Genomic DNA, 24,769 nt, shown 5'->3' with positions numbered 1-24,769 from the left:
ATTGACATCCAGTCCATCCAATGGACAGAAAAGAAGGCCTTTAAACCAGCCCTTTCTCTCTACTCTCTACCAATAGAGTGACGTTCCCGCCTTTTGCAGTCCGGCGTTAAGCGGAACTTTTCTATCCAACTGTGTTTCTTAGCAACTAACCCTCGGCTCCACCAGAAGCCCCTCTTCGCACATGCGCAAACTGCGGACGGGGAAGGGGGCGCCCTAACCCTGGCGTTTTTGGTGTTGCTGTCCCAGCCAGAATCGCGTCTGGCCGGTGGGAAGCCGGGAACTCCAGCCTCCCGCAGGACAGGAGAAAGGAGCGAGGTTAGTAGTGAGGTGCTTCCGCTGACTGCTGAGCTAAGTCTTTCCTGAAGACGTGGGAGCCGTTGTGTTTGATTTTTCTGTCCTCTTCGGGCCAGGGAAAGGATGAGAATCTAGGGCCTGGAGGGCCTGGGGTGAATGGGTCCAGCATGTGGCTAGGAGTACTTGAGGAAGAGTGGACTGCCCTTTCTTTTTGCCGCTAGACTTTCCTCATTTTCCACAGTGCCTGGAGCTTGGCCTTCAGCCATTTACCTCCTCCCTGTTTTGGGCAGGGATTCTGGCATGGTAGACACCAAAATTTCTGTATAGCAGTGGCATAGGGCAACAGTGTCGTTGGAGGGACGTGGGTATGGGGATAAGCATGGGTCTTGGGATGTGTTTAAAGCTTCACTACATACATAGATAAACGTTTTTACGTATGTTTCGTGTAGCATTTGTTTACAAGGTAGGACTTTGGCCCCACCCATAATTACTATTGGACCCCGCCCCCCAACCCCAACACACACACACACACACACACACACACACGCGCGCGCGCGCACACACACACACACACACGTCCCCAGCCATTTCCTTGGCCCAGACCTAAGATCTAGCCAGTTGTCAACAATGTCAGCTTGATCTGCACTTCAGAGTCAGACACGGGTAGTCTGATTATCCAGTTGATTCAGTAACGGCCTAGACTTAGATACTCGTGAAACTTTTGTAAACCAACTCAATCTCTTGTCCAGAGGGCCGGATTTACTGCTTCTGTCCATTCTGAATTTGGCCAGGAATCAGCTTAAAGGACAGGGGAGAAAGAGTGAGGTAGGGTGGACCACTGACTTCCTGGTGGGAATGAAGAAATGAGAGAATCTTAAAACTTCTAACTTTTAATTGCTCACATATGCGGGCCCCTTTTATGCCTCCTACAATGCCTTCTCTAGAGTAAATATTTTCTAAAAATTATACTGGATTCTTCAAAAATGGATTCAGGAAGAATTCTAACGTTAGTTTTTTGTTGTTGTTGTTGTTGTTTTTGTCTCACTTATCTTCCTGAAGGTAGGAGAGGAAAACAAGTGCAAAGTGCATTCTTGAAGCACTCTGTCAAATCACTTTTCATGCTTTAGTAAGTAGAAACATGGTACATTTTCCAAAACCATCAGCCTGTCTTGTTCATATTATATTCCAGACAGACACGCAAGTATTGTAATCATTGATAAAAATCTCATTAGGTTTCTGGAAAATAGGTAAGGTTATCCTCATATTGCAGGTGATTTTTCCATATGAAATTACCCAGTGAAAATTAAAATGTCGTAAATTCAAGATAATTTTTGAGTTAAGTAAAATGTCACTTTAATATATGATTTTTCACATCATTTATCTCACTTGGAAAGTTGCTCTTGATCAGTTTCAAGGTCATATACTTTTCTTTTTTTTTTGAGACAGAGTCTCCCTCTGTCGCCCAGGCTGGAGTTCTGTGGCGAGATCCCGGCTCACTGCAAGCTCCACCTCCCGGGTTCTTGCCATTCTCCTGCCTCATCCTCCCGAAAAGCTGGGACTACAGGCACTCGCCACGATGCCCGGCTAATTTTTTGTATTTTTAGTAGAGACGGAGTTTCACCGTGTTAGCCAGGATGGTCTCGATCTCCTGACCTCATGATCCGCTCGCCTCGGCCTCCCAAAGGGCTGGGATTATAGGCATGAACCATTGCTCCTGGCCATATATTTCATTTTTAATACTACTATTAAAGGGATTTCTTAGACCCAGAAATGAATAGTGACCAAGTATATACTCAACCCAATCCTAATTTCTAGGATCTCTTGGATCATGTTTGATCTAATGACAATTAAAAGGCTGGGTAGTATATTAACCTATTTTTATATCACGCTATGATTTAGGCTTTTATATTTGGAATATTTACTACTAGTTAAAATGTTTTTTTTAATTGTAGGCTCAGATTCCAATTCCCAGATCTTGAGTAGGATGTAATTAGTTTCGAAAAATAGCTATTAACTAATCTAACTGCACTTTAGAACATTATCGTTATCCAGGAAAACATTAAACACATAGGCAATCTTAAATCTCCCAAATGTATTTAATGCTTTCTATATGTCATGCACTATGCCAACTACTGGGTGAGTTCAAAAGAAATAAAAGTAGAATATAAAAGATGAATAACTAAGGAATCTACAGATTAGTGGGGGAGCTAGACACAAACATAATACAATGTTTTTAATACAGGGTATTTTTAATCTGCTTTAGTAGATGGGTATAGAAAGTACCTTGGGAGCACAGAAAGGAGGGACAACTCTACCCCAGGGCATTAGAGAAGGCTGATAGGAAATGAGGCATTTGCCTTGGGTCATGAAAGATCTATAGCATTCATGGAGATGAAGAAAATATAGAATATTCAACTCAGTATCGCTTAGTGAAAATAAATGATATGTTCTAGTGTGACAAGATCATGAGGTTTATAAGGAAAGGTGGGAGAGGAGTCATAAATTAGGTTGAGGTTAGATTATAAGGCACATATATCAAGCCAAGGAGTAAAGACTTTCTTTTTTAAGATAAATAGATGTTTTTTGGCAGTGGAGTAATTTGTTTAGGTTTGTGCTTTTTCAGTGGTAATTCTGACCACCATATGAAGGAGGAACTCTCATTGGAAGCAATTAAAGGGCCTCAACTAAGGCGGTGCCAAATAGGAATCAGGTCAACTCCAAGGATGGTTAAAACTTATATTCATGTTGGAGAAATACTAAAAGTGCCATCTGTTTTCTCTTGCTTCAGTTTTGTTCTTAAATTTGGGGTAACAAATATGGTGAAAAAAATTCATTCACTTACCAAATATTTATAGAGTACTTGCTGTGTGTCAGGCAATATTGCAGGTACTCGGGATATACGTCATTGACTAAAATTGCCTTCCTGGAAATTATATTCCAAGAGAGAGATATAGTCTGTAAAAAAAAAAAATAAGTAAATGATATCCTATTTTATAAGGGAATAAGTGTTATGTAAAAAAGAAAGTAGAACAGATGGAAGAAATCCAGAGTACAGAGGGAAAAGAGGATTTGTGGTATTCTGTAGGGTGCTCAGGGTAGACCTCATTGAAAAGCAGAAAATTTGAGAAAATATTTGAAGGTGATGTGACAATAGATTTCTTAGGGAAGAGCGTTCCAGAAAGAGGGAACAACTAAAACAGAAGCATTGAGATAGGGAACATGCAAAGCATTACAAAAAGGAGGCCAGAACAAAGTGGCCAAGGGATAAAATAGTAAGTGATAAAGTCAGAAGGGTAAAGAAAGGACTGCAGAAAATTAGGGCATTGTAAGGACTTTGACTTTGACTCCAAGTGAAATGGGTAGGCCTTGCAAGATTTTGAGCCTAGGAGTGAAAGGATACGAGTTCATTTCTAAAAGGAACTCCTGTGTCAAAGGCATAAAGCTTTATTTTCTGAGTTAGAGGTTTTTAAACAGTAGAGTGACATGTTTAGACTTGTGTATTGGGAATAGACTGGAGATGAGCAAACAGTTGATTTAGATGAAGAAAAGGCTAGTCATGCCCATCAAGAAAATATTGTTATTTTTCAAAATGCAGCTCCTGAAAGCATTGCATGTCTTATTACTCTAAACTGAGTACCTTAGACAAACTGGACATAATCTTTGGAAAAGAAAACTTCTGATGTCAAAATTCCAGTTAAGTTGTCTGACTCTGCTCTTCCATTACACGACTCTGCTCTTCCATTACACACTTAGAAAGTCAAAGAAACATTAAGCTGGCAAGTAGTGAAAACAGAGAACTGTTTATGGAAAACATTGGTGCATAACAGGACATGCATAGCAGGGCAAGAATCAGATTATGTCTGTGCAATGCCAAGAAGAGTTGCCAGGAGTACTTATCATCTTTGAAATTATCCACTTTGTTATCCCCTTTGCTGTTTTTGCCTTTTTATACCCAATCTCTTAGAGGATGGGGCATTTGTGTTTTGAGTTTTTATTTTATGTTAATTATAGCCAACTGTAACCTATTCAAAATAATAATTTAGGAGCTCTTCTAAAGTTGAGAATACTAAGACTTTTAAAAAAAATTACTAAAACTTGGAATAGCTTTTTCAAATGCCAAGGCAGATTTATCTTGAACATTGATTTTGATATAAGGTTTATGTGATTTTTTGCTTATACATTAGTTTTGTTTAAATAATGTCATGCCTTTTGTATCTAGGAAACTTTTTCACATAAATTAAATACAGATTAAATTTTAAATAGCCCATGACTTTTTCCATTTGCTCTAAGTTCTCTCTGACTTTTCTACTCATAGTAATATCTTGTGATTTAAGCATAGTATAGAAAGGAAATCATAAGCAGAGACTCTGATACATGTACAAGTTAAGAGTATGAATAAGGCTTGCAAGAAGGCAGAAAGGTTTGGAAGAGGGAAACTCAGTAAAAGATTCTAAAGAACAGAGGGTGAATTACTATCATGCTGGGTGAGGGGCAGCTAAAAGGCGAATTATATAGTAGTTAATAGCATAGGCTTTGACATTAGGCAAACCTGGGTTTTAGTCCATAGCCTTTTACAAATTAGCTGTGAAATTTTGTATATGTTATGTAACTATTCTGCTTCATTTTCCACATCACTAAAATAGATTATAGTACCTCCCTCATGTTGTGAATACTACATTACATAATACTTGTAAAATGCCTCATACTTAGTAAGCTTTCATAACATGTTCAAAATGAAAAACAAAACCCAAAAGTCAAACTTTTCAAGCTCGTCCTTTCAGCAAATTATTTTGGAGCAACTGGATATCCATGAGGAAAGAAGAACCCCTACCTCACACCATTTACAAAGTTAGATTACTTATTAACATAAATATTAAAGCTGAAACAAAGGGAATAACATATTTGGCATCTCATGCTTCCTGATTTCAAAACTTACTACAAAGCTATAGTAATTAAAACGTGTGGTACTGGCATAAGGATGAATGTATTGAACAGTGGAATTGAATTGAGAGTCCAGAAATCCATAGACATCTACGGCCAATTGATTTTTGACAAAGATGCTAAGACCACTCCATGGGGAAAAGAATTATCTCTTCAGCAAATGGTACTGGGACAACTGGATATCCACATGCAAAAGAATAAAGTTGGACTCCTACCTTATACTTTATATGTAAATTAACTCAAAATGGGTCAAAAAACTAAATATAAGAGATGAAACTATAAAATTCATTGAAGAAAACATTGGGATAAATCTTCATAACCTTGGATTTGGCAATGGATTTTTAGATATGACACAAAGAATATGAGCAAACAAAAAAATAGGTAAATTAGATTTCATCAAACAACAACAACAAAAATAGGTAAATTAGATTTCTAATTTCTTTTTCTTTCTTTTTTCTTTTTTTTTTTTTTTGAGACAGAGTCTCCCTCTGTCACCCATGCTGGAATGCACGATCTCGGCTCACTGCAAGCTCCATCTCCCAGGTTCATGCCATTCTCCTGCCTCAGCCTCTTGAGTAGCTGGGACTACAGGCGCCTGCTACCACACCCGGCTAATTTTTTTTTGTATTTTTACTGGAGACAGGGTTTCACCGTGTTAGCCAGGATGGTCTCGATCTCCTGATCTTGTGATCTGCCACTTCGGCCTCCCGAAGTGCTGGGATTACAGGCGTGAGCCACCGCGCCTGGCCTAGATTACTAATTTCTAACTAAAAACTTTTGGTCATCAAAATACGTAATCCAAAGAGTGGAAACTAACTTACAGAATGAGAGAAAATATTTGCAAATCATAGTTTGATAAGGATCTAGCGTCCAGAATGTATAAGTAACTCTTACAACTTACCAACAAAAGACTAACTGCTCTGTTTTTAAATGGTCAAAAGACTTGAACAGACATTTCTCCAAAAAAGATACACAAATGACCAATTCACATGAAAAGATGCTCAATATGAGGGAAATGCAAGTCAAAAACACAGTGAGATACCACTTCACATTCACTAGGATATCTATAATATTACAAAATATTACAAAAGCAAAAATGACAAGTGTTGAGTATACTGGACTGATTATTTCCCCCTCATGCTACCCCCAATTCATGTCCTTCTAGCATCTCAGAATGTGATCTTATTTGGAAATAGGTTCTTTTTAGATGTAATTAGGTAAAGTGAGGTCATACTAGATTAAGGTGGGCCCTAAATGCAGTGACTGGTATCACTGGGTTATAAGAAGTCCGTATGAAACAGAGGCAGAGGTTAGAGTTATGCAGTCAGAAGCCCAGGACCACTAGGAGCAACTAGAATCTGGAGGAAGCAAGGAAGGATTCTTCCCTTGATCCTTCAGGAGTATGGCCCTGCCAACATTTTGATTTTGGGCTTGTAGACTCCAGAACTGTGAAAGAATAAATATGTATTGTTTTAAGCTACCCAGTTGTTTGTGGTAATTTGGTATGGCAGCCCTAGGAAGCTGATGCAGTGAGGATGTGGAGAAATCAAAACCCTCATACATTGCTGGTGGGAATGTTCAGCTATTATGGAAAACTGACAGTTCATTCAAAAGTTAAAGATATTTGCTCCTCTTTTTCATGCCTGTGGCTGGATGTCCCACAACACTATAGGAAATATGAGTCAGGCCTTTTGCATTAAGCAACCAAGAATGAGAGACCCCGCCTTTTCACCCAAATCATGAATGACCAGTGAAAGCAAGTTATTTCAGAGGAAGAAGCAGCCCTTGAAACGTTAAGGCTTAGGCTTGAAAGTTGAAGAGCAGGAATCTCTCTTTCAAAGACCCTAGAGCATAAACCTTTGTGTGGCCAAGTGGGATCAGCCCTCAAGGGCACATGCCAAGGACAGAGCAGCCCATGTAGACAGCTTTGGAGGGCATGGGGATGTGGGGAGTTAGGGGTAGCTCCTCATTATTTGTTGGGTGAGTATAGGGGTGAAGCTCAGTGGCAGTCAGGCACATCTTCAATGACAAGCTGTCTCCCCTACATGTTTAGCATATATTATTAGAACACGCCCTATGTCCCCGCTCCTGACCTGCCCCTACCATTTGGGCCTTATAAGGCCAAGTAATCTGGCAATAAAAGGCAAATGTGAGCATGCTTTCTTTAAGATGCATCATAAATGGTTTTCTTTAAGTGAATGAAGACTTTGACAGAGAAATACCTTTGTAAGTAAACATTAAGAACGCTGGCTGGGTGTGGTGGCTCACACTTGTAATCCCGGCACTTTGGGAGGCCTAGGCAGGAGGATCACTTGAGCCTCGGACTTCGAGACCAGACTGAGCAGCATGGCAAAATCCCATCTCTACAAAAAAAAAAAAAAAAAATGCAAAAATTAGCTGGGTGCGGTGGCATGTGCTTGTAGTCCCAGTTACTTGGGAGGCTGAGGTGGGAGAATCACCCAAGCCCAGGAGGTCGAGGCTGCAGTGAGCCATGCCACTGCACTCCAGTCTAGGTGACAGAGCAAGACCCTGTCTAAAAAATAAAAATAAAAAGAATGCTAATCATTTCTAGGTTCACTGTGACTCATTGTAATACTGGGGATCTCCCTTGTAACACTGGAACTAGAAGACAGTGACAAAAGCTATGTCAAGCATTCATTATTCTGAAGAGCAGGAGAAATGCCACATACTTTTCCCATTGAACCTGTGGTGGAATAATCCATGGTTGTGTCTTGCTTTGAACAGACTTTTGTTCTCAGCACTCCTTAGGATGAATTTTTATGCTTCATTTCCATATCTCTCTGCACAATTAGATTGGGAACTCCTTGAGGGCAGAGTGTGTATAATCTTTGTCTTTGTAATCCCAGCAGTTAACACAGTGCCTTCTGGTATGCTGTAGGTGCTTAAGAAGTACTCACTGAATGCATGAATGAATGAATGAAATGAAGGAATGACTAGGAATGTTTGTAGTGCTATAATATATAAGGGGATATACTCTGGTTTACCATTTAGTCTCATAATAAACAAATAGTCTTTATCACCTGGTAATGTTTTCCTTTGTGTACTATGACCATTTCAGTTGTTTGGGCATCACCATTCTATGACAACTGTCTTCAACCTGGAAAGTTACCACAGAAATTGTTACATGACCAAATGGTATACCTGTCTTGGCAAACTGAGAAGGCCAAAAATGATTCCAGACAATCATACTCAGCTGATGCCATGCAACCTCTAAAGCTGGTCTTATTCACATTTGGTATTATTTCTAAATTTCATGAGCTTGCATTTCCTTGGAATACTCATGGCTGAAAGAGTAAAATAAAATGAAATATTTCTTAAAAAAAAAAAAAAAAAAAAAGTTAAAGAATTACCACATGACCCAGCAATTCCACTCCTAGGTATATAACCAAAAGAATTGGAAATGAGCACTCAAGCACATACTTATATACACATGTTCATAGAAGCACTCTTCACAATAGCTGAAAAGTGGAAACAATTCAAATGTCCATCAATGGGTGAACAGATAAGCAAAATGTGATACATAACTACAGCCATAAAAATGAAGTACTAATACTACAACGTGGATGAACCTCAAAAACATGCTGAATGAAAGACACAAAGGTCACATATTATATGATTCCATTTCTATAAATATCCAGAACAGGTAAATCATAGAGACAGAAGATTGGTGGTTGTCAGTATCTGGGAGAGAAGGAAACAGGGAGTGACTGCTTAATGGCTAATAGAGTTTTCTTTTTGGGAGATCAAAATGTTTTGGAGGTAAATAGAGGTGGTAGTTGTGTAACATTGTGAGTGTACTAGATGCCACTGAATTGTACAGTTTAAAATGGTTACCTTTATGTTAAATGAGTTTCACTTCAGTTAAAGACTACAACCATAAAGCTTTTAGAAGAAATATAGAAGAATAAATATTCTGCTTAGGAGTAGGTAAAACTTTCTTAAATAGATCACAGAAAGCAATCTTATAAAAAAAATTTAAAGATACATGGACTAGGGAAATAGGTTGCTAGGCAGTATTAAGGGGCACTTGAGGTTTGAGGTCCATGAACTTAAAATGCCACTAATGAGCATAGTTGTGTTTTTCTGTTTATTTTCAGCTGCACCAGGGCAAGCATGGAGTAGACAAGGTTGAATTTCATCAAGATTAGTAGCTTTGCAAGGTGAGTAAGATGAAAAGAAAGAGGAGCAAGGAATTTGAGGGCATGTTATATGTGCAATGGAGTGATTGCAATAATTAACAAATGGAATTTAAACCAGGTAAATAGGGAATTGATAATATGGGGGTTAGAGGTGAAGGAAGGGCAACCTAACATGATAAGATGTTAGCTGGAAGACATAATGGGTCTCAGGATTGTTGAAGTTAGAGTCCTAAAGTATATTTTGATGCTGCATTTTGTTTTTTGTTTTTTGTTTTGTTTTGTTTTGTTTTGGAGATGGAGTCTCGCTCTGTCACCCAGACTGGAGTGTAGTGGGCAACCTCACTCAGCTCACTGCAACCTTCGCCTCCCAGGTTCAAGTGATTCTCATGTCTCAGCCTCCTGAGTAGCTGGGATTACAGGCATGCACCACCACACTCAGCTAATTTTTGTATTTTTAGTAGAGATGGGGTTTCGCCATGTTGGCAAGGCTGGTCTTGAACTCCTGACCTCAAGTGATCTGCCTGCCTTGGCCTCCCAAAGTGCTGTGCCTGGCCTGATGCTCCATTTTGATGCTGTGTAGAGATATGCCTGAGTATATTATGAATTTTTATTCTACAGAATTGAAAATTTCACAAAAGAGGATTTGAAACTTAATTCACACAATTCATTATTCGTTGTCCTAGGCAGTACTAGTTTTCTTCCTTAGTCCTTAAAAGCCTATTGGAAGCTACTCTTGAGGAATACAGGTTGCATATCCCTTATCTGAAATATGTGGGACCAGAAGTGTTTCAGATTTTTTATTTTTTCAGATTTTGGAATATTTGCATTATTTATTTACCAGTTGTATTAGGGTTCTCTAGAGGGATAGAACTAATAGGATATATGTGTATATGAAAGGGAGTTTATTAAGGAGAATTAACTCACATAATCACAAGGTGAAGTCCTGTGATATGCCATCTGCAACCTGAGGAGCAAGAAAGCCAGTAGTGGCTCAATCTGAGTCCCAAAGCCTCAAAAGTAGGGCAGCTGACAGTGCAGCCTTCAATGTGTGGCTGAAGGCCTTCTGGCAAACCACTGGTGTAAGTCCAGGAGTAACCTGGTGTAACCTGGAGTCTGATGTTCAAGGGCAGGAAGCATCCAGCACGGGAGAAAGATAAAGACTGGAAGACTCAGTAAGCCAGCGTATTCCACCTTCTTCCACCTGCATTTTCTAGCCATGCTGGTAGCAGATTGGATGGTGCCCACCCATACTGAGTGTGGGTCTTCCTCTCCCAGTCCGCTGACTCAATGTTAATCTCCTCTGGCAACACCCTCACAGACACACCCAGAAACAATACTTTGCATCCTTCAGTCTGCAGTTGATACTTAATGTTAACCATCACACCAGTTGAATATTCCAAATTCAAAAATCTGAAATCTGAAATGCCCCGATGAACATTTCCTTTGGGTGTCATGTCAGTGCTCAAAAAGTTTCAGATTTTGGAGCATTTTGGATTTGGGATTTTCAGATTTGTGATGCTCAACCTGTATCGTGTTATGGCCTGCTGTTGACCTTAAGATAGATCTTGAACTATGCTACTCTTCAGCTTCAAGGATTAATTTAGGTATTATAGAAACAAATTACCAGTGATGTGGCCAGTACTAGAGGAAAAGCAAAAGTCTAAGAGTTGTTTGCTGTTTAATATTTGACATTTAAAAGATACATATTACCCCAAGAATCATCAAGTTTTAGAGTTAGAAAAGAAAATTTTACTACAGATTATCATCTATAATCTTAGCTCCTTAGCTCCGGCACTTTTAAGTAACAGGGAGCTCACACCTCACAAGGCAAGTTGTTTTATTAATAGACAGCTTTTCAATTAAGGAGTATCTTGTTGAGAATTCTTTTTATTGGGCTAAAGTCTTTCTTGTAACTTTCTGTTCACTTTATATGTGAATTCTGAAATATGCAGATGAAGTACAATTGCTCTTGAACCTCCCTTTAAGTAGTATTTTTTTTTCTTTATAATCTATTCAGTAACCAAATCCATCCCCTTCCCTCCATCCCTCTTCCGCATTTCTCGCCTAGATAACTATGGAAGATTCTTAATTGGCCTCGTTACCTCCAGTCTGGTACTTGTCTAGTCAGTCCTCTACAGTGTTATCAGTGGTAATATATCCAAAACGTTACAATTATTATTGTTATTAAAACAAGAACTCATAAAACACGGTGCCAGATATTGTTCTAAGTACTATATTCACTCCTTATAATGACTCTATGAAATAGCTTCTATTATTATCCCTATTTTTTAGATATGGAAACTAAGGGATAAAGTACATAACATGCTGAAGGCTATATAGCTAGTAAGCAGTAAGATTAAGTTTACACCCAGGGTTTAGAGTATATGTTTTCAAACACTACATCAAGTTGTTTCGTGACCTTTTTTATTAAAAACATTTAGGCCGGGCGCGGTGGCTCAAGCCTGTAATCCCACCACTTTGGGAGGCCGAGACGGGCAGATCACGAGGTTAGGAGATCGAGACCATCCTGGCTAACACGGTGAAACCCCGTCTCTACTAAAAAATACAAAAAACTAGCCGGGCGAGGTGGCGGGTGCCTGTAGTCCCAGCTACTTGGGAGGCTGAGGCAGGAGAATGGCATGAACCAGAGAGGAGGAGCTTGCAGTGAGCTGAGATCCGGCCACTGCACTCCAGCCTGGGTGACAGAGCAAGACTCCGTCTCAAAAAAAAAAAAAAAAAAAAAAAAAAAAATTTTAGTGGTTCCCATTACAGGATCAAGTTTAAGCTCCTTGCTCTGGCACATAATGCCCTTCATAAACCAACTCCTTTCGTCTTCTAGAGCTTCATCTCCTACTGTTCTCCACCACGTGTTTTTTTTGTTTTATTTTGTTTTGTTTCTTTTCTGTGACCGAGTCTCACTCTGCTGCCCAGGCTGGAGTGCAATCGCACCATCTCGGCTCACTGCAACCTCCACCTCCTGGGTTCAAGTGATTCTTCTGCCTCAGCCCCACAAGTAGCTGGGACAACAGGCCCGTGCCACCACGCCCGGCTAATTTTTGTATTTTTAGTAGAGACAAGGTTTCACCATATTGGCCAGGCTAGTCTGGAACCTCTGACCTTGTAATCCACCCGCCTCGGCCTCCCAAAGTGCTGGGATTACAGGCATGAGCCACCGCGCCCAGCCGCTCCACTACATTTTTTATATTCTCATAAAACCAGGCTACTTCTATTTCCCCTAATACACTATGTTTTTTCACATATATGTGCATTTACTACTGCCTCCTTCAACTTGTAACTCTTTCCAGTTATTTTTCAAGACTCATTCCAAGAATTGCTTTCTTCTGGAAACATTGCCTATGGCCCTCATGCTTCATTTCCTCTGTTGGATGGAGTGCTTCTCTTCCATTCCCCCATACCTTTATCATTAATAGAATAATAATACTATATCATTGCACTGACCCTTTTTTAATGGAAATTATATGTACCTCAAAAGCAGGAAGCATATTTTATTTTTATTTCTATATAATAAAAACTGAATGAAGTTCCAAGTTTTTATTTTCTTTGCAGATCATGATACATGGTGATGGCTTGCAGAGTCATAAACAAAAGAAGACACATGGGACTTCAACAACTTTCATCATTCGCGGAAACAGGAAGAACTTTCCTAGGCCCACTAAAATCATCCAAATTTATTATAGATGAAGAATGTCATGAAAGTGTATTAATCAGTTCAACAGTAAGGCTTCTTGAAAGTTTGGATTTAAGCAGTGCAGTGGGACAGCTTCTCAATGAAGCAGTTCAAGCACAAAATAACACATATAGAACTGGAACCAGTACTCTTTTGTTTCTTGTTGGTGCTTGGAGCAGTGCAGTTGAAGAATGTCTTCATCTTGGCGTCCCCATTTCTGTAATAGTGTCAGTAATGTCAGAAGGCTTAAAGTTTTGTAGTGAAGAAGTAGTTTCTCTTCAAGTACCTGTTCACAATATATTTGACTGTATGGACAGCACAAAAACATTTCCTCAACTTGAAACATTTAGTGTAAGTTTGTGTCCTTTTCTACAGGTCCCTTCAGATACTGATTTGATAGAGGAAGAGCATGGTCTCAGAGATGTTGCCTCTCAAACATTGACCATTTCCAATCTTTCTGGGAGACTTCTTAAATCATCTGAATTCTTTAAACCTCAGGCTAAGGTTGAAGCAGATAAGAACACATCACGAACTCTGAAAAACAGCCTGCTTGCCGATACCTGCTGCAGAAAGTCAATACTAATCCACAGTAGGCATTTTAATGGGACAGATAATACTGAATGGGTAAGCAAACCAGATGGATTTCAAGAACATGTTACAGCTACTCTCAAAACTTACAGATGTAACGATTTGGTAGAGTTGGCAGTAGGCTTGAGTCACGGAGATCACAGCAGCATGAAGTTAGTAGAAGAAGCAGTACAGTTGCAATATCAGAATGCTTGTGTGCAACAAGGCAACTGTATAAAACCATTTATGTTTGACATTTCGAGAATTTGTACTTGCTGTCTACCAGGCTTACCTGAAACTTCTTCTTGTGTTTGTCCAGGATATATCACTGTTGTGTCAGTATCTAATACTCCTGTGATCAAGGAATTGCAGAATCAGCCTCTCCGAGTAGTTCTCATTGAGGGTGACCTCACAGAGAATTATCGCCACCTGGGATTTAATAAGTCTGTAAATATTAAAACAGCATTAACTAGCATGGAGCTTCAAGAAGACAGCTCAGAAGAACTGTGGGCAAATCATGTATTACAGGTGTTAATCCAGTTCAATGTGAACCTTGTCCTGGTACAAGGAAATGTGTCTGAACGCTTAATTGAAAAATTTTTAAACAGTAAGCAGTTGGTAATTGGCTCAGTGAATGGCAGTGTGATGCAGGCTTTTGCAGAAGCTGCAGGAGCAGTACAGGTGGCCTACATTACACAAGTGAATGAAGATTGTGTGGGCAATGGGGTCTGTGTGACCTTCTGGAGAAGCAGTCCCTTGGATGTTGTAGATGGGAACAACAGAATCGCAATCTTATTAAAAACAGAAGGAATTAATTTGGTTACAGCTGTGCTCACTAACCCAGTTACTGCACAGATGCAAACCAAAGAAGATAGGTTCTGGACATGTGCCTATCGTTTGTATTATGCTCTAAAAGAGGAAAAGGTCTTCCTTGGAGGTGGTGCAGTTGAATTTTTGTGTCTTAGCTGTCTTCAAATTCTTGCGGAGCAATCTCTGAAAAAAGAGAACCATGCCTGCTCAGGGTGGCTCCATAATACTTCCTCTTGGCTGGCTTCATCTCTGGCAATATACAGACCAACTGTGCTTAAATTCCTGGCAAATGGATGGCAGAAATACCTTTCAACTCTCCTGTATAATACTGCCCATTACTCGTCAGAATTTGAAGCCAGCACATACATTCAGCATCATCTGCAAAATGCCACAGACTCTGGCTCTCCTTCATCTTACATCTTGAATGAATATAGTAAACTAAATAGTAGAATTTTAAATTCAGACATTTCAAATAAATTGGAGCAGATTCCAAGAGTTTATGACGTTGTTACACCAAAGATTGAGGCGTGGCGTCGAGCACTGGATTTAGTATTGTTAGTGCTTCAGACAGACAGTGAAATAATTACTGGACATGGACACACACAGATAAATTCACAGGAATTAACGGGATTTTTGTTTTTGTAGTGTTATTGGCTAAGTCTTTGGAAAATAATTTTTCATAATATGTCATGCTAATAATAAATGTATTGCTAGCCAAGTCATGGTGCCTAAAATGCCAGCTATTGCCAAGAAGAAAATAGTTGATGTCTGTCAATAACTGTGCATGGTCTGAGATTTTGCCCTATTTATAAGCTAACAAGTTAGTCTGTTACTGTTTCATGGGATACTACAGAAAGCACAAGACACCTGGGTCAGAAACAAAGGACTATTATTCACAGCAAAAGCTGTAGCCAGAGCTTCATGTTGGTTTTATTCAGTTCCTTATTTTTCTAGTTCCCACAGGAGGAACACAAAGGGCCCATGATGAAAGCCTGCACACAGTGGGTTATATTGTAAGACAGACTGAGCTTGGGATATTAACTGCTTTTGTAGTAAGCAAAAAACATCCTGGTCTTTGTCCAAAGGGAGTTATTACCCCATACTTTGAGATTGCTTAGTGTAAACACAAGCCTGGGACATGGACTAGGTAAAGATAAAGTCCTTGCATTCTTGGCATACCCAGTAAGTATGCAGGGACACTCAGAGCCCATAGTGGATAGTCTCTTCCAACAATCTGCTCCTCAGCCCAACATGTTCTTGGCCAAACTTGAATTTTCACATCAGTATGCCACTCCATCAGCTACTCTGATTAACCTGACAGGTTGTTTATTCATTACCAAATTTGTTCATTTGGTCTCATATAGCAATTAATGAAGGCTGTTATCAGACACAACAGCAGGATGAAGCCAACCTGCAGTATTAACCTCAGTCCTGTCCCCCAAGGTCTTGACTCAGTCAACTGTAAGTTCCAAGGGAGGATCAATAGATCTTTTTATTAGGCAGCCTGAAGGTAGTGAAGGACCAATTTATTATACATTATGACCCAATAAAGGGAGCTTTGACTGACCTGCTGATATGTGGTGTTATTGCCAATAATTATGGGTGCAATAGCTGGGCCAAAAAACAGACCCTGTTCCCTATAGAGAGCCCTTCTATGGCTTATTTTCCCCGCATACAAGTACATAACCCCAAAGGGTCCAGGTTACTCTAGTTCAGGATTATTGTCAAACCTGATTTAAATCATCATATATGGATTTCAGTCACATAAGTAGTGTTACTGAGTAGTTGCAGCCTCAGTTGCTATACATGGTATAATCCAAGGCCACTCAGACAAATTTAGAGAAGCGTAAGATCAGTCAGAATGAAACAAGATTGTGCTGGTCCCTGTGTTTCTACATGTTCACATCTGGGAGCTGCCATTGATGGCATCATATATTGTCTCCTATACTGATAGAGTCTTAGTAAAAAGTGTTGAGCCTCCTTTTTGCTGGTAAGGCCAAAGAGACAGCATTTATTTGTTTTATTGCCAAAGGATTGAGTGCTATAAATCTCTCCAGTCTGGAAAATGACTGGTCAAACAGGGCCCTAAATTTTGTCTGGGTTTACCAGCCATTCCTACTGGTAGAGGTATGAAAACACCACAGTCAAAGCTGTTGGAAGTGGCTTCTGATTTCAACCACTAGAACATCATCTGCGGTTGACCTTTGAACAATGCAGGGGACAGGGATGACAACCCCCTGCACAATCAAAAATCTGCATATAACATTTTTGTTTTTTTGGAGACAGAGCCTCCCTCTGTCACCCAGGCTGGAGTGCAGTGGCATAATCTTGGCTCACTGTAACCTTGCCTTCTGGGTTCAAGCAATTCTCCTACCTCAGCCTCCCAAGTAGCTGGGACTACAGGCACCTGCTGCCACACCCGGCTAATTTTTTGTATTTTAGTAGAGACGGGGTTTCACCATGTTGCCCAGGGTAGTCTCAAACTGAGCTCAGGCAATCCGCCTGCCTTGGCTTCCCAAAGTGCTGGGATTACAGGTGTGTGCCACCATGCCCAGCCTGCATATAACTTTTGACTCTCCCAAAACTTTACTAATAGCTTAACTGTTGACCATAAGCCTTACCAATAACACATATTTTCTGTATGTATTACATACTTTATTCTTACAATAAAGTAAGTTAGAAAAAAAAATGTCATCAACATCACAAGGAAGAGAAAATAACTATTCATTAAATGGAAGTGGATCATCATAAAGGTCATCCTCATCATCATCTTCATGTTGAGTAGGCTGAAGAGGAGAAAAGAAGAGGGGCTGTTCTTGCTGTCTCAGGTGGCAGAAGCAGAAAAATATTAATGTGTAAGTGAACCCATGCAGCTGAAACCTATGTTGTATGATGATATTTTGGTCAACTGTGGACCACATATATATATGGTGGTCCCATAAGATTGTAATACCATATTTTTACTGTACCTTTTCTGTATTTAGGTATGTTTAGACACACAAATACTTAACATTGTGTTACAGTTGCCTCTGTTATTCTGTACAGTAACATGCTGTGCAGGTTTGTAGCCTAGGATCAATAGGCTATACCGTATAGCCTAGGTATGTAGTAGGCTGTACCATCTTGGTTTGTGTAAGTACACTCTCTGATGTTTACACAACAGTGAAATCACCTCATGATGCATTTCTCAGAATGTATCCCCTTGGTTAAGCAACACAGGCCTGTACTTTCAGTTTTGATTGATTGCCCAACTCAGCCTCAATAAACTTGTATTTTTAATCTAGTCAAAGTTTTATTTTCTTATTGCTGATACCATTTGTTTCAGCTTTGTGGACTCCTTGACTTATCAGCCACAGCCAAATTTCCTGTTTTCTAGGGTCCTGGAGAATGCTGCTTCATTGTCATGTCAATGTCTTCTGCCTCCCACCCTGAAGTGTGTGAGCAACAACCAAGACACCATTTGGGTGGCTTGTTTTAATCCTACCTCTCACTGTTTAGCCTCTAAACGTTCATTAACAGGTAAGAGGGAAGCCTACTCCCCTCTTCTTTTCCCACTCTCGGATGAAAGCATTCACTACTGAATCCCAGAGAGTGTTCTCATATCTCCTAATCTAGCCATCGAGGCCTTCCTGTTTTCCAGTATTAAAACTTAGATACACTAACTTTTAGAGTTTATTTGAGCAGGTAGTGATTTGTGAATGGAACAACTCCAGACTGCAGGCAGTTTGGGCTCCAATGAAGGGATGCCAGGGGAAAACTTTTATAATGTGTTCATGGAAGCAAGACAAAGAAAATACTTGACAGGTTAAGGTGGAGCAGTAGCTTTAAATTCCCTAGTTAGAGGTTTACTGGCAATTTCTAAAGTCCCTAGTTAGAGCTTAGTTGTCAATTTCTGATAGATTATGCTGAAGTTTCATTTTCCTAGGCTAGGGCCTTTCACCCTGATTTGGGGTTCAGTTTGTTTATATAGGAACTCAGGATATTAGAGTTATTTTAACATCAGAAAGCCATGACTCTGTTAGCCAAAATTGTCAAGAACTGTGCAATGTCTGAGATTTTACCCTACTTACAAGATGTTTTGGTCTGAATGTGTTCCCCCAAAATTTGTGTGTGGGGAATTTTTTAATTCCCAATGCAACAGGATTGAGAGGTGGGGCTTAATGTGAGGTGTTTAGGTCATGAAGGCTCCACCCTTATGAATAGATTAATGCCGCTATAAAAAGAGCTTCCAGAAGTGGGTTCACCCTCTTCTGCCATGGGGGGATTCAGTGTTTGTCTGTTTTTGTCTTTCTGCTTTCTGCCATGTGAAGACACAGTGTTCTCCCTCTCCAGAGAATGAAGCATCCAAGGCACCATCTTGGAAGCAAGGACTAGACCCTCATCAAAACCCTTGATCTTGGACTTCCCAGGCTCCAGAACAGTGGGAGATAAATTTTTGTTTCCTATAAAATACCCAGTCTGTAGTATTCTATTATAGCAGTGCAAAATGAACTAGACACATGCTAACAAATTAACCTGTTAAAATTTCATGGAATGCTGGCAGAAGACATGAGACTCATGGGTCAGAAACAAAGGACTTTATAGTATCCAGAGCTTCATGTTGATTTGTGTCAGTTCCATGTGCTTCCCAAATCTCACTGTATGACACAAAGAGCCCATAATGAATGTCTACACACATAGTGGGTTGTGGTACAGGAGAGGACCACTAAGCTTGGATGAGTCACTACTGGTATAGTAAGCATAAGCAAGCCTATTTTTTGTCAGGAGGAAAATATTACATCATTCTATAAGATTTCTCCCTGCAAACACAACTCTTAGAAATGGCCTAGAAAAAGAAAGGGCAATACCTGGCAAGACTGTACAGGGATGCTCAGAGCCCATAGTGGACTGCCTGTCCAAAGAAATTCTTTGTCTTTTGCTACTTAGCCATAAATTGAATATTTAAAGATTAAATTACATGTGTGATTTTTGGAATTGAATATTAGAGGAGCCCTGGGAAAATAGTTAAAATAGTAGTAAGAGTTACTGATTACCTGCCATTTTCCAGAAACTGTTTTAAATCCTTTACATGCTGTATTAATTAGATAGGACTGCTTTAATGAAGTACCACAAACTGGGTACAGAAATTTATTTTTTCAAAGTTATGACGAATAGAAGACTGAGATTAAGGTGTGGACAGGATTTGTTTCTTCTGAGGCCTCACTCCTTGCCTTGTAGATGGCCACTTTCTTGTGTCCTCAGTCTTCCCTCTGTGTGTGCACATCCCTGGTGTCTATTTTTGTGTCCAAATTTCCTCTTATAAGGACCCCAGTCAGACTGGATTAGGGCCCACACCAATGGCCTCATTTTAATTACCTCTTTAAGGGCCCTATCTCCAAATACAGTCACATTCTGAGATACTGGGAGTTAGGGCTTTAATATATTAATTTAGGGGGACACAAACCCATAATACATATATTCTCTCAATCTTTGCAACATCCATTTTCTCCGTTTTATAGATGAGGAAATAGCCTTAGTATGGTTAAGAAACTGGCCCAATATCTCACAGCTAGTAGGAGGCAGCACTGGGATTTGGACCAAAATTTTATTGGCTCTGAAGTCTGTGTCCCTAAGCATTAATTATGACATGAAACTTTTTTTTCTGTAAGGTAACAACAAAACAAGAAGAAAAGAGAATGCCTGGTTTATTTATAGGGCTAATTTAAATGTGTTAGAAATGTACCTTGATTATCTTCATGCTTGGGAATGGCAAAATAATATCATTTTGTATTGTGCTAAATAATGAATTTTTTTGCTTTAGTGGTTGTTTAAATGTGACCACATGAAAACCTTGCACAGGCAATCATCTCAGTTATATATATAGCCTTTGTTCTACGTTGGAATAATAACAATGTTGAATGTTAAACTGTTTTTAAAAATAAAATGTATGATTTTACCTAGGTAGATACTGGTACTTTTATTTTCCCTCTGTATAACATTAAAACTTATTTTTGTTAAAATATTATACATATTATGAGTGTTACTAATATTAATTGACATAGATGTTCAATTCAGTTTATATAATGGAATTTTTATGAAGTTGGTACTTGCATATATTAGTAGTGCTAAATATTTATTAAATTCATGCATTAATATTTTCCTTTGAAATTAGAAGTCTTACCCTAATAGAGATTTTATTAATTTGTTTTGTTTCTACATCCTAAAAAACTTTATACTATCATGGAGTTTATCTGCCATTTTAAAAATTCTTATAATAACAAGAAATACCTTCAAGTTTTAATTATTCCAGGAACTATTCTTTCCTTGCAAACTGAGGGCAGTCCCTGGAATAAATTTGGTTCATGTAAGTGGGTTTTCAAGGAAGCCTCATCTATAAACAGTTACACATTTCCCACAAGACCAGAGCAGTGTTGACCTCTTTGTGAGACTGAACTGCCTTTTTAATATGACTACAAAAACGCTTGCTGATATTCTACATCTAAATTTTTTCACCCAAGAGAAGCCTGTCTTCTCAAAGATAAATAACTCCTCTTGGACCAGGTATTAACTAGCTCTTCAAAAATAATCTTTAAGAAATTTAAAAAGTAGAATTCCTACCATTTCCAGAATATGGGCAGATGTGCCTCTCTACCCAGTAGCAGGAGAGATACAGAATCAGCAGAAAGGAGTGTGGGAAGCAGCAAGAGTGAAGGGGTTACCAATATGCTATTATGAGCTACAGTTTCAAAATTACTAATAAGTGCTTCCAAAAAGAGAAGACTACCTAAATGGAAATATGGGTAAGCAGTTTTGAGAACTAACTCATGGGCCACACATTCTGGATGAATGCAAAACAACCACCACCAAAAACAAACCAAAAGCCCATCTACATGTGCATGTGTGGATGCAGGAGAATTGAATGTCCTGTGGTGATTTAAACTCTGAAGAATACCAGAAATATTCAGCACATGTGTCCTTCCAGGAGGACTGATCCACATGCTTGAGGGGAAAAGTGCTGGAAAGTAGTAAAATAGAGCAGAGCAGGATCATTTATAATAGGGAGAAGGATGATTTAGATTGGGAATGGTAAAACATCATTTTGTATTAGACTGGAGTTGGTGGTAGACCCAGTGGAATAATCCAGGGGAATAAAGTCACTGAAAATAAATGTAATCTTGAAGACAAGGTTCATTGACCTCTAGAAAACACAGAACTAGAGATAGAAGATCTTACTAACCAGACTTGACTTTGACAAGCAGAGCTAGGCTACATAGAAAGGCTGCATTTTCAGTCCTTTATTTATAATATGAGAGAGCCCTGGAGCCATGAAGCTGAAAAATTGACCCTGGTCCATCTCCATCTCCTTCACAGGAGTCTTCTTTGCAATGGAATATACACAAATCCTTGTAATTTGAACATGGGGGAAAAAAAACCATTTAATGTCAAATGAACTTAGTACGAGGAGAAAGATTGACACAAGGATGCCCACTTTTACCACTGTTATTCAACATACTGGAACATACTGGAAGTCTAATTGCTAGAGCAATCAGAAAAGAGAAAGATATGAAGGGCATCCAAATTAGAATGAAAGAAGTCAAATTATCCTTGTTTGCAGATGATATGATCTTATATTTGGAAAAATCTAAAGACTCCACCAAAAAACTGTTAGAACTGATAAATAAATTCAGTAAAGTTGCAGGATACAAAATCAGCATACAAAAACCAGTAGCATTTCTATATGCCAACAGTGGGCATTTCGAAAAAGAAATTGAAAAGTAATCTCATTTATAAAGCCACAAATAAAATTAAATATCTAGGAATCAACCAAAGTGAAAGATCTCTATAATGAAAACTGTAAAACCGATTAATGAAATTGAAGAGGACACCAAAAAAATGGAAAAACATTCCATGTTCATGGATTGAAAGAATCAATATTGTTAAAATGTTCATACACCGTACTACCCAAAGCAATCTACAGATTCAATGCAATCCCTATTAAAATACCAATGAAATTCCTCACAGAAATAGAAAAAAACAATCCTAACATTTATATGGCACCACAAAAGACCCAAAATAGGCAAAGCTGTCCTAAGCAAAAAAAAAAAAAAAAAGCAAAACAAAATTGGAGGAATCACATTTACCTGACTTCAAATTATCCTACAGAGCTATAATAACCAAAACAGAATGTTACTGGCATAAAAACAGACACATAGACCAATGGAACAGAATAGGGAACCCAGAAACAAATCCACACACTTACAGTGAACTCATTTTCAACAAAGTTGAACATACTCTTCAGAAAAGACAGTCTCTTTAATAAATGGTGCTAGGAAGACTGGATATCCATATGCAGAAGAATGAAAGACCCCTATCTCTTGCTGTATACAAAAATCAAATCAAAATGGATTAAAGACTTAAATCTAAGACCTCAAACTGAAACTACTAAAAGAAAACATTAGGGGAACTCTCCAGGACATTGGACTCAGCAAAGATTTCTGGAGTAGTACCCCACAAGCACAAGCAACCAAAGTAAAAATAGACAAATGAGATCACATCAAGTTAAAAAGCTTTTGCACAGCAAAGAAAACAATCAACAAAGTGAAGAGACAACCCACAGAATGGGAGAAAATATTTGCAAACTACCCATCTGACAAGGGATTAGAATATATAAAGATCTCAAAAAACTGTATAGGAAAAAAAAATCTAATAATCTGATCAAAAGATGGGCAAAAGATTTGAATAAACGTTTTTCAAAAGAAGACATACAAAAGGAAAACAGGCAAATGAAAAGGTGCTCGACATCACTGATCATCAGAGAAATGCATATCAAAGCATTGGTTATTTCCTGTCTTTGGCTTATATTCAAAAGACAGTAAGGAATGCTGGTGAGGATGTGGAGAAAAGGGAACACTGCGGTTGTAATAATTTACATTCTCACCAACAGTGTACACACAGTGAGAATGTGAATTATTCCAACCACTATGGAAAACAGTTTGGAGTTTCCTAAAAAAAAAATAAAAATAGATCATATGATCCAGCAATCCCACTGCTGGGTATATACCCAAAAGAAAACACATCAGTATATCAAAGGGATACCTACGCCCCCATGTTTGTTGCAGCACTGTTCACAATAGCTAAGATTTGGAACCTAAATGTCCATCAGCAGATGAATGGATAAAGAAAAAATGGTGGCCTGGTGCGGTGGCTCACGCCTGTAATCCCAGCACTTTGGGAGGCCACGGTGGGCAGATCACAAGGTCAGGAGATCGAGACCATCCTGGCTAACACGGTGAAACCCCGTCTCAGCTAAAAACACAAAACATTAGCCAGGTGTGGTGGCTGGCGTCTGTAGTCCCAGCTACTCGGGAGGCTGAGGCAGGAGAATGGCATGAATCTGGGAGGCGGAGCTTGCAGTGAGCCGAGATCACGCCGCTGCACTCCAGCCTGGGCAACAGCGTGAGACTCCATCTCAAAAAAAAAAAAAAAAAGAAAGAAAGAAAAAATGGTACATATACACAATGGAGTACTATTTGGTCATAAAAAAGAATGAGACCCTGTCATCCGCAACAATATGGATGCAACCGAAGATCATTATATTCACTGAAATAAGGCAGGCACAGAAGGATAAACATCACATGTTGTCACTTATTTGTGAGATCTAAAAATTTTAAAAATTGAACTCATGGACATAGAGAGTAGAAGAATTGTTACCAGAGGCTAGGAGGTAGCAGGGAGGTGGCGCTGGTTAATGGGTACAAAAAAATAGAAAGAAAGAATAAGACATACTATTTGGTTACACAGCAAGGTGACCATTCAATAAAAATTATACATATTAAAATAACTAAAAGTGTAATTGGATTGTTTGTAACACAAAGGATACATACTTGAGGAAATGGATACCCCATTCTCCATGATGTGATTATTTCACATTACATGCCTGTATCAAAACATTTCATGTACCCCACAAATATATATACCCACTATGTACCCACAGAAGTTAAAAAGAAAAAGAAAAAAGATTAAAACAGACTATGTTGGTCCTTTTGTGCTGCAATAACCGAATACCACAGACTGGTTAATTATAAAGAACAGAAATTTATTATCTCACATTTCCATCAGCTGGGAAGTCCAAGATCAAAGTGTTAGCTTCTTGTACAGGCCTTCTTATTGCATCTTCACATGGTGGAAAAGCAAGAGATAACAAACCCACTCCAGCAAGCCTGTTTTATGACAGCATTAATTAACAACTCCCAACACTGTTGCATTAGGGATTAAAATTTCAACACATGAATTTTGGGAGATGACAAAAACATTCAAACAATAGTGCACA

General features: G+C 39.0%; 1 protein-coding gene across 2 annotated transcripts; it reads left to right on the top strand.

Moving 5' to 3' along the window:
* Positions 1-135: 135 nt before the first annotated feature.
* Positions 136-15,178, top strand: LOC105486134 (Bardet-Biedl syndrome 12). Of its 2 annotated transcripts, XM_011748829.2 has the most exons (3): positions 136-315; positions 9,354-9,416; positions 12,963-15,178. In XM_011748829.2, the coding sequence occupies exon 3, from the start codon at positions 12,973-12,975 to the stop codon at positions 15,103-15,105; it is 2,133 nt and encodes a 710-aa protein (XP_011747131.1). In that variant the 5' UTR covers positions 136-315; positions 9,354-9,416; positions 12,963-12,972; the 3' UTR covers positions 15,106-15,178. The 2 variants fall into 2 exon arrangements, with proteins under 2 accessions (XP_011747131.1, XP_070949181.1); XM_071093080.1 differs by lacking the exon at positions 9,354-9,416.
* The last annotated feature ends 9,591 nt before the right edge of the window (positions 15,179-24,769 follow it).

The sequence above is a fragment of the Macaca nemestrina genome, chromosome 3 (genome assembly GCF_043159975.1).
Source record: "Macaca nemestrina isolate mMacNem1 chromosome 3, mMacNem.hap1, whole genome shotgun sequence".
NCBI classification, from domain to species: Eukaryota; Metazoa; Chordata; class Mammalia; order Primates; family Cercopithecidae; genus Macaca; species Macaca nemestrina.
This window is presented reverse-complemented; position numbering and strand designations above follow the sequence as displayed.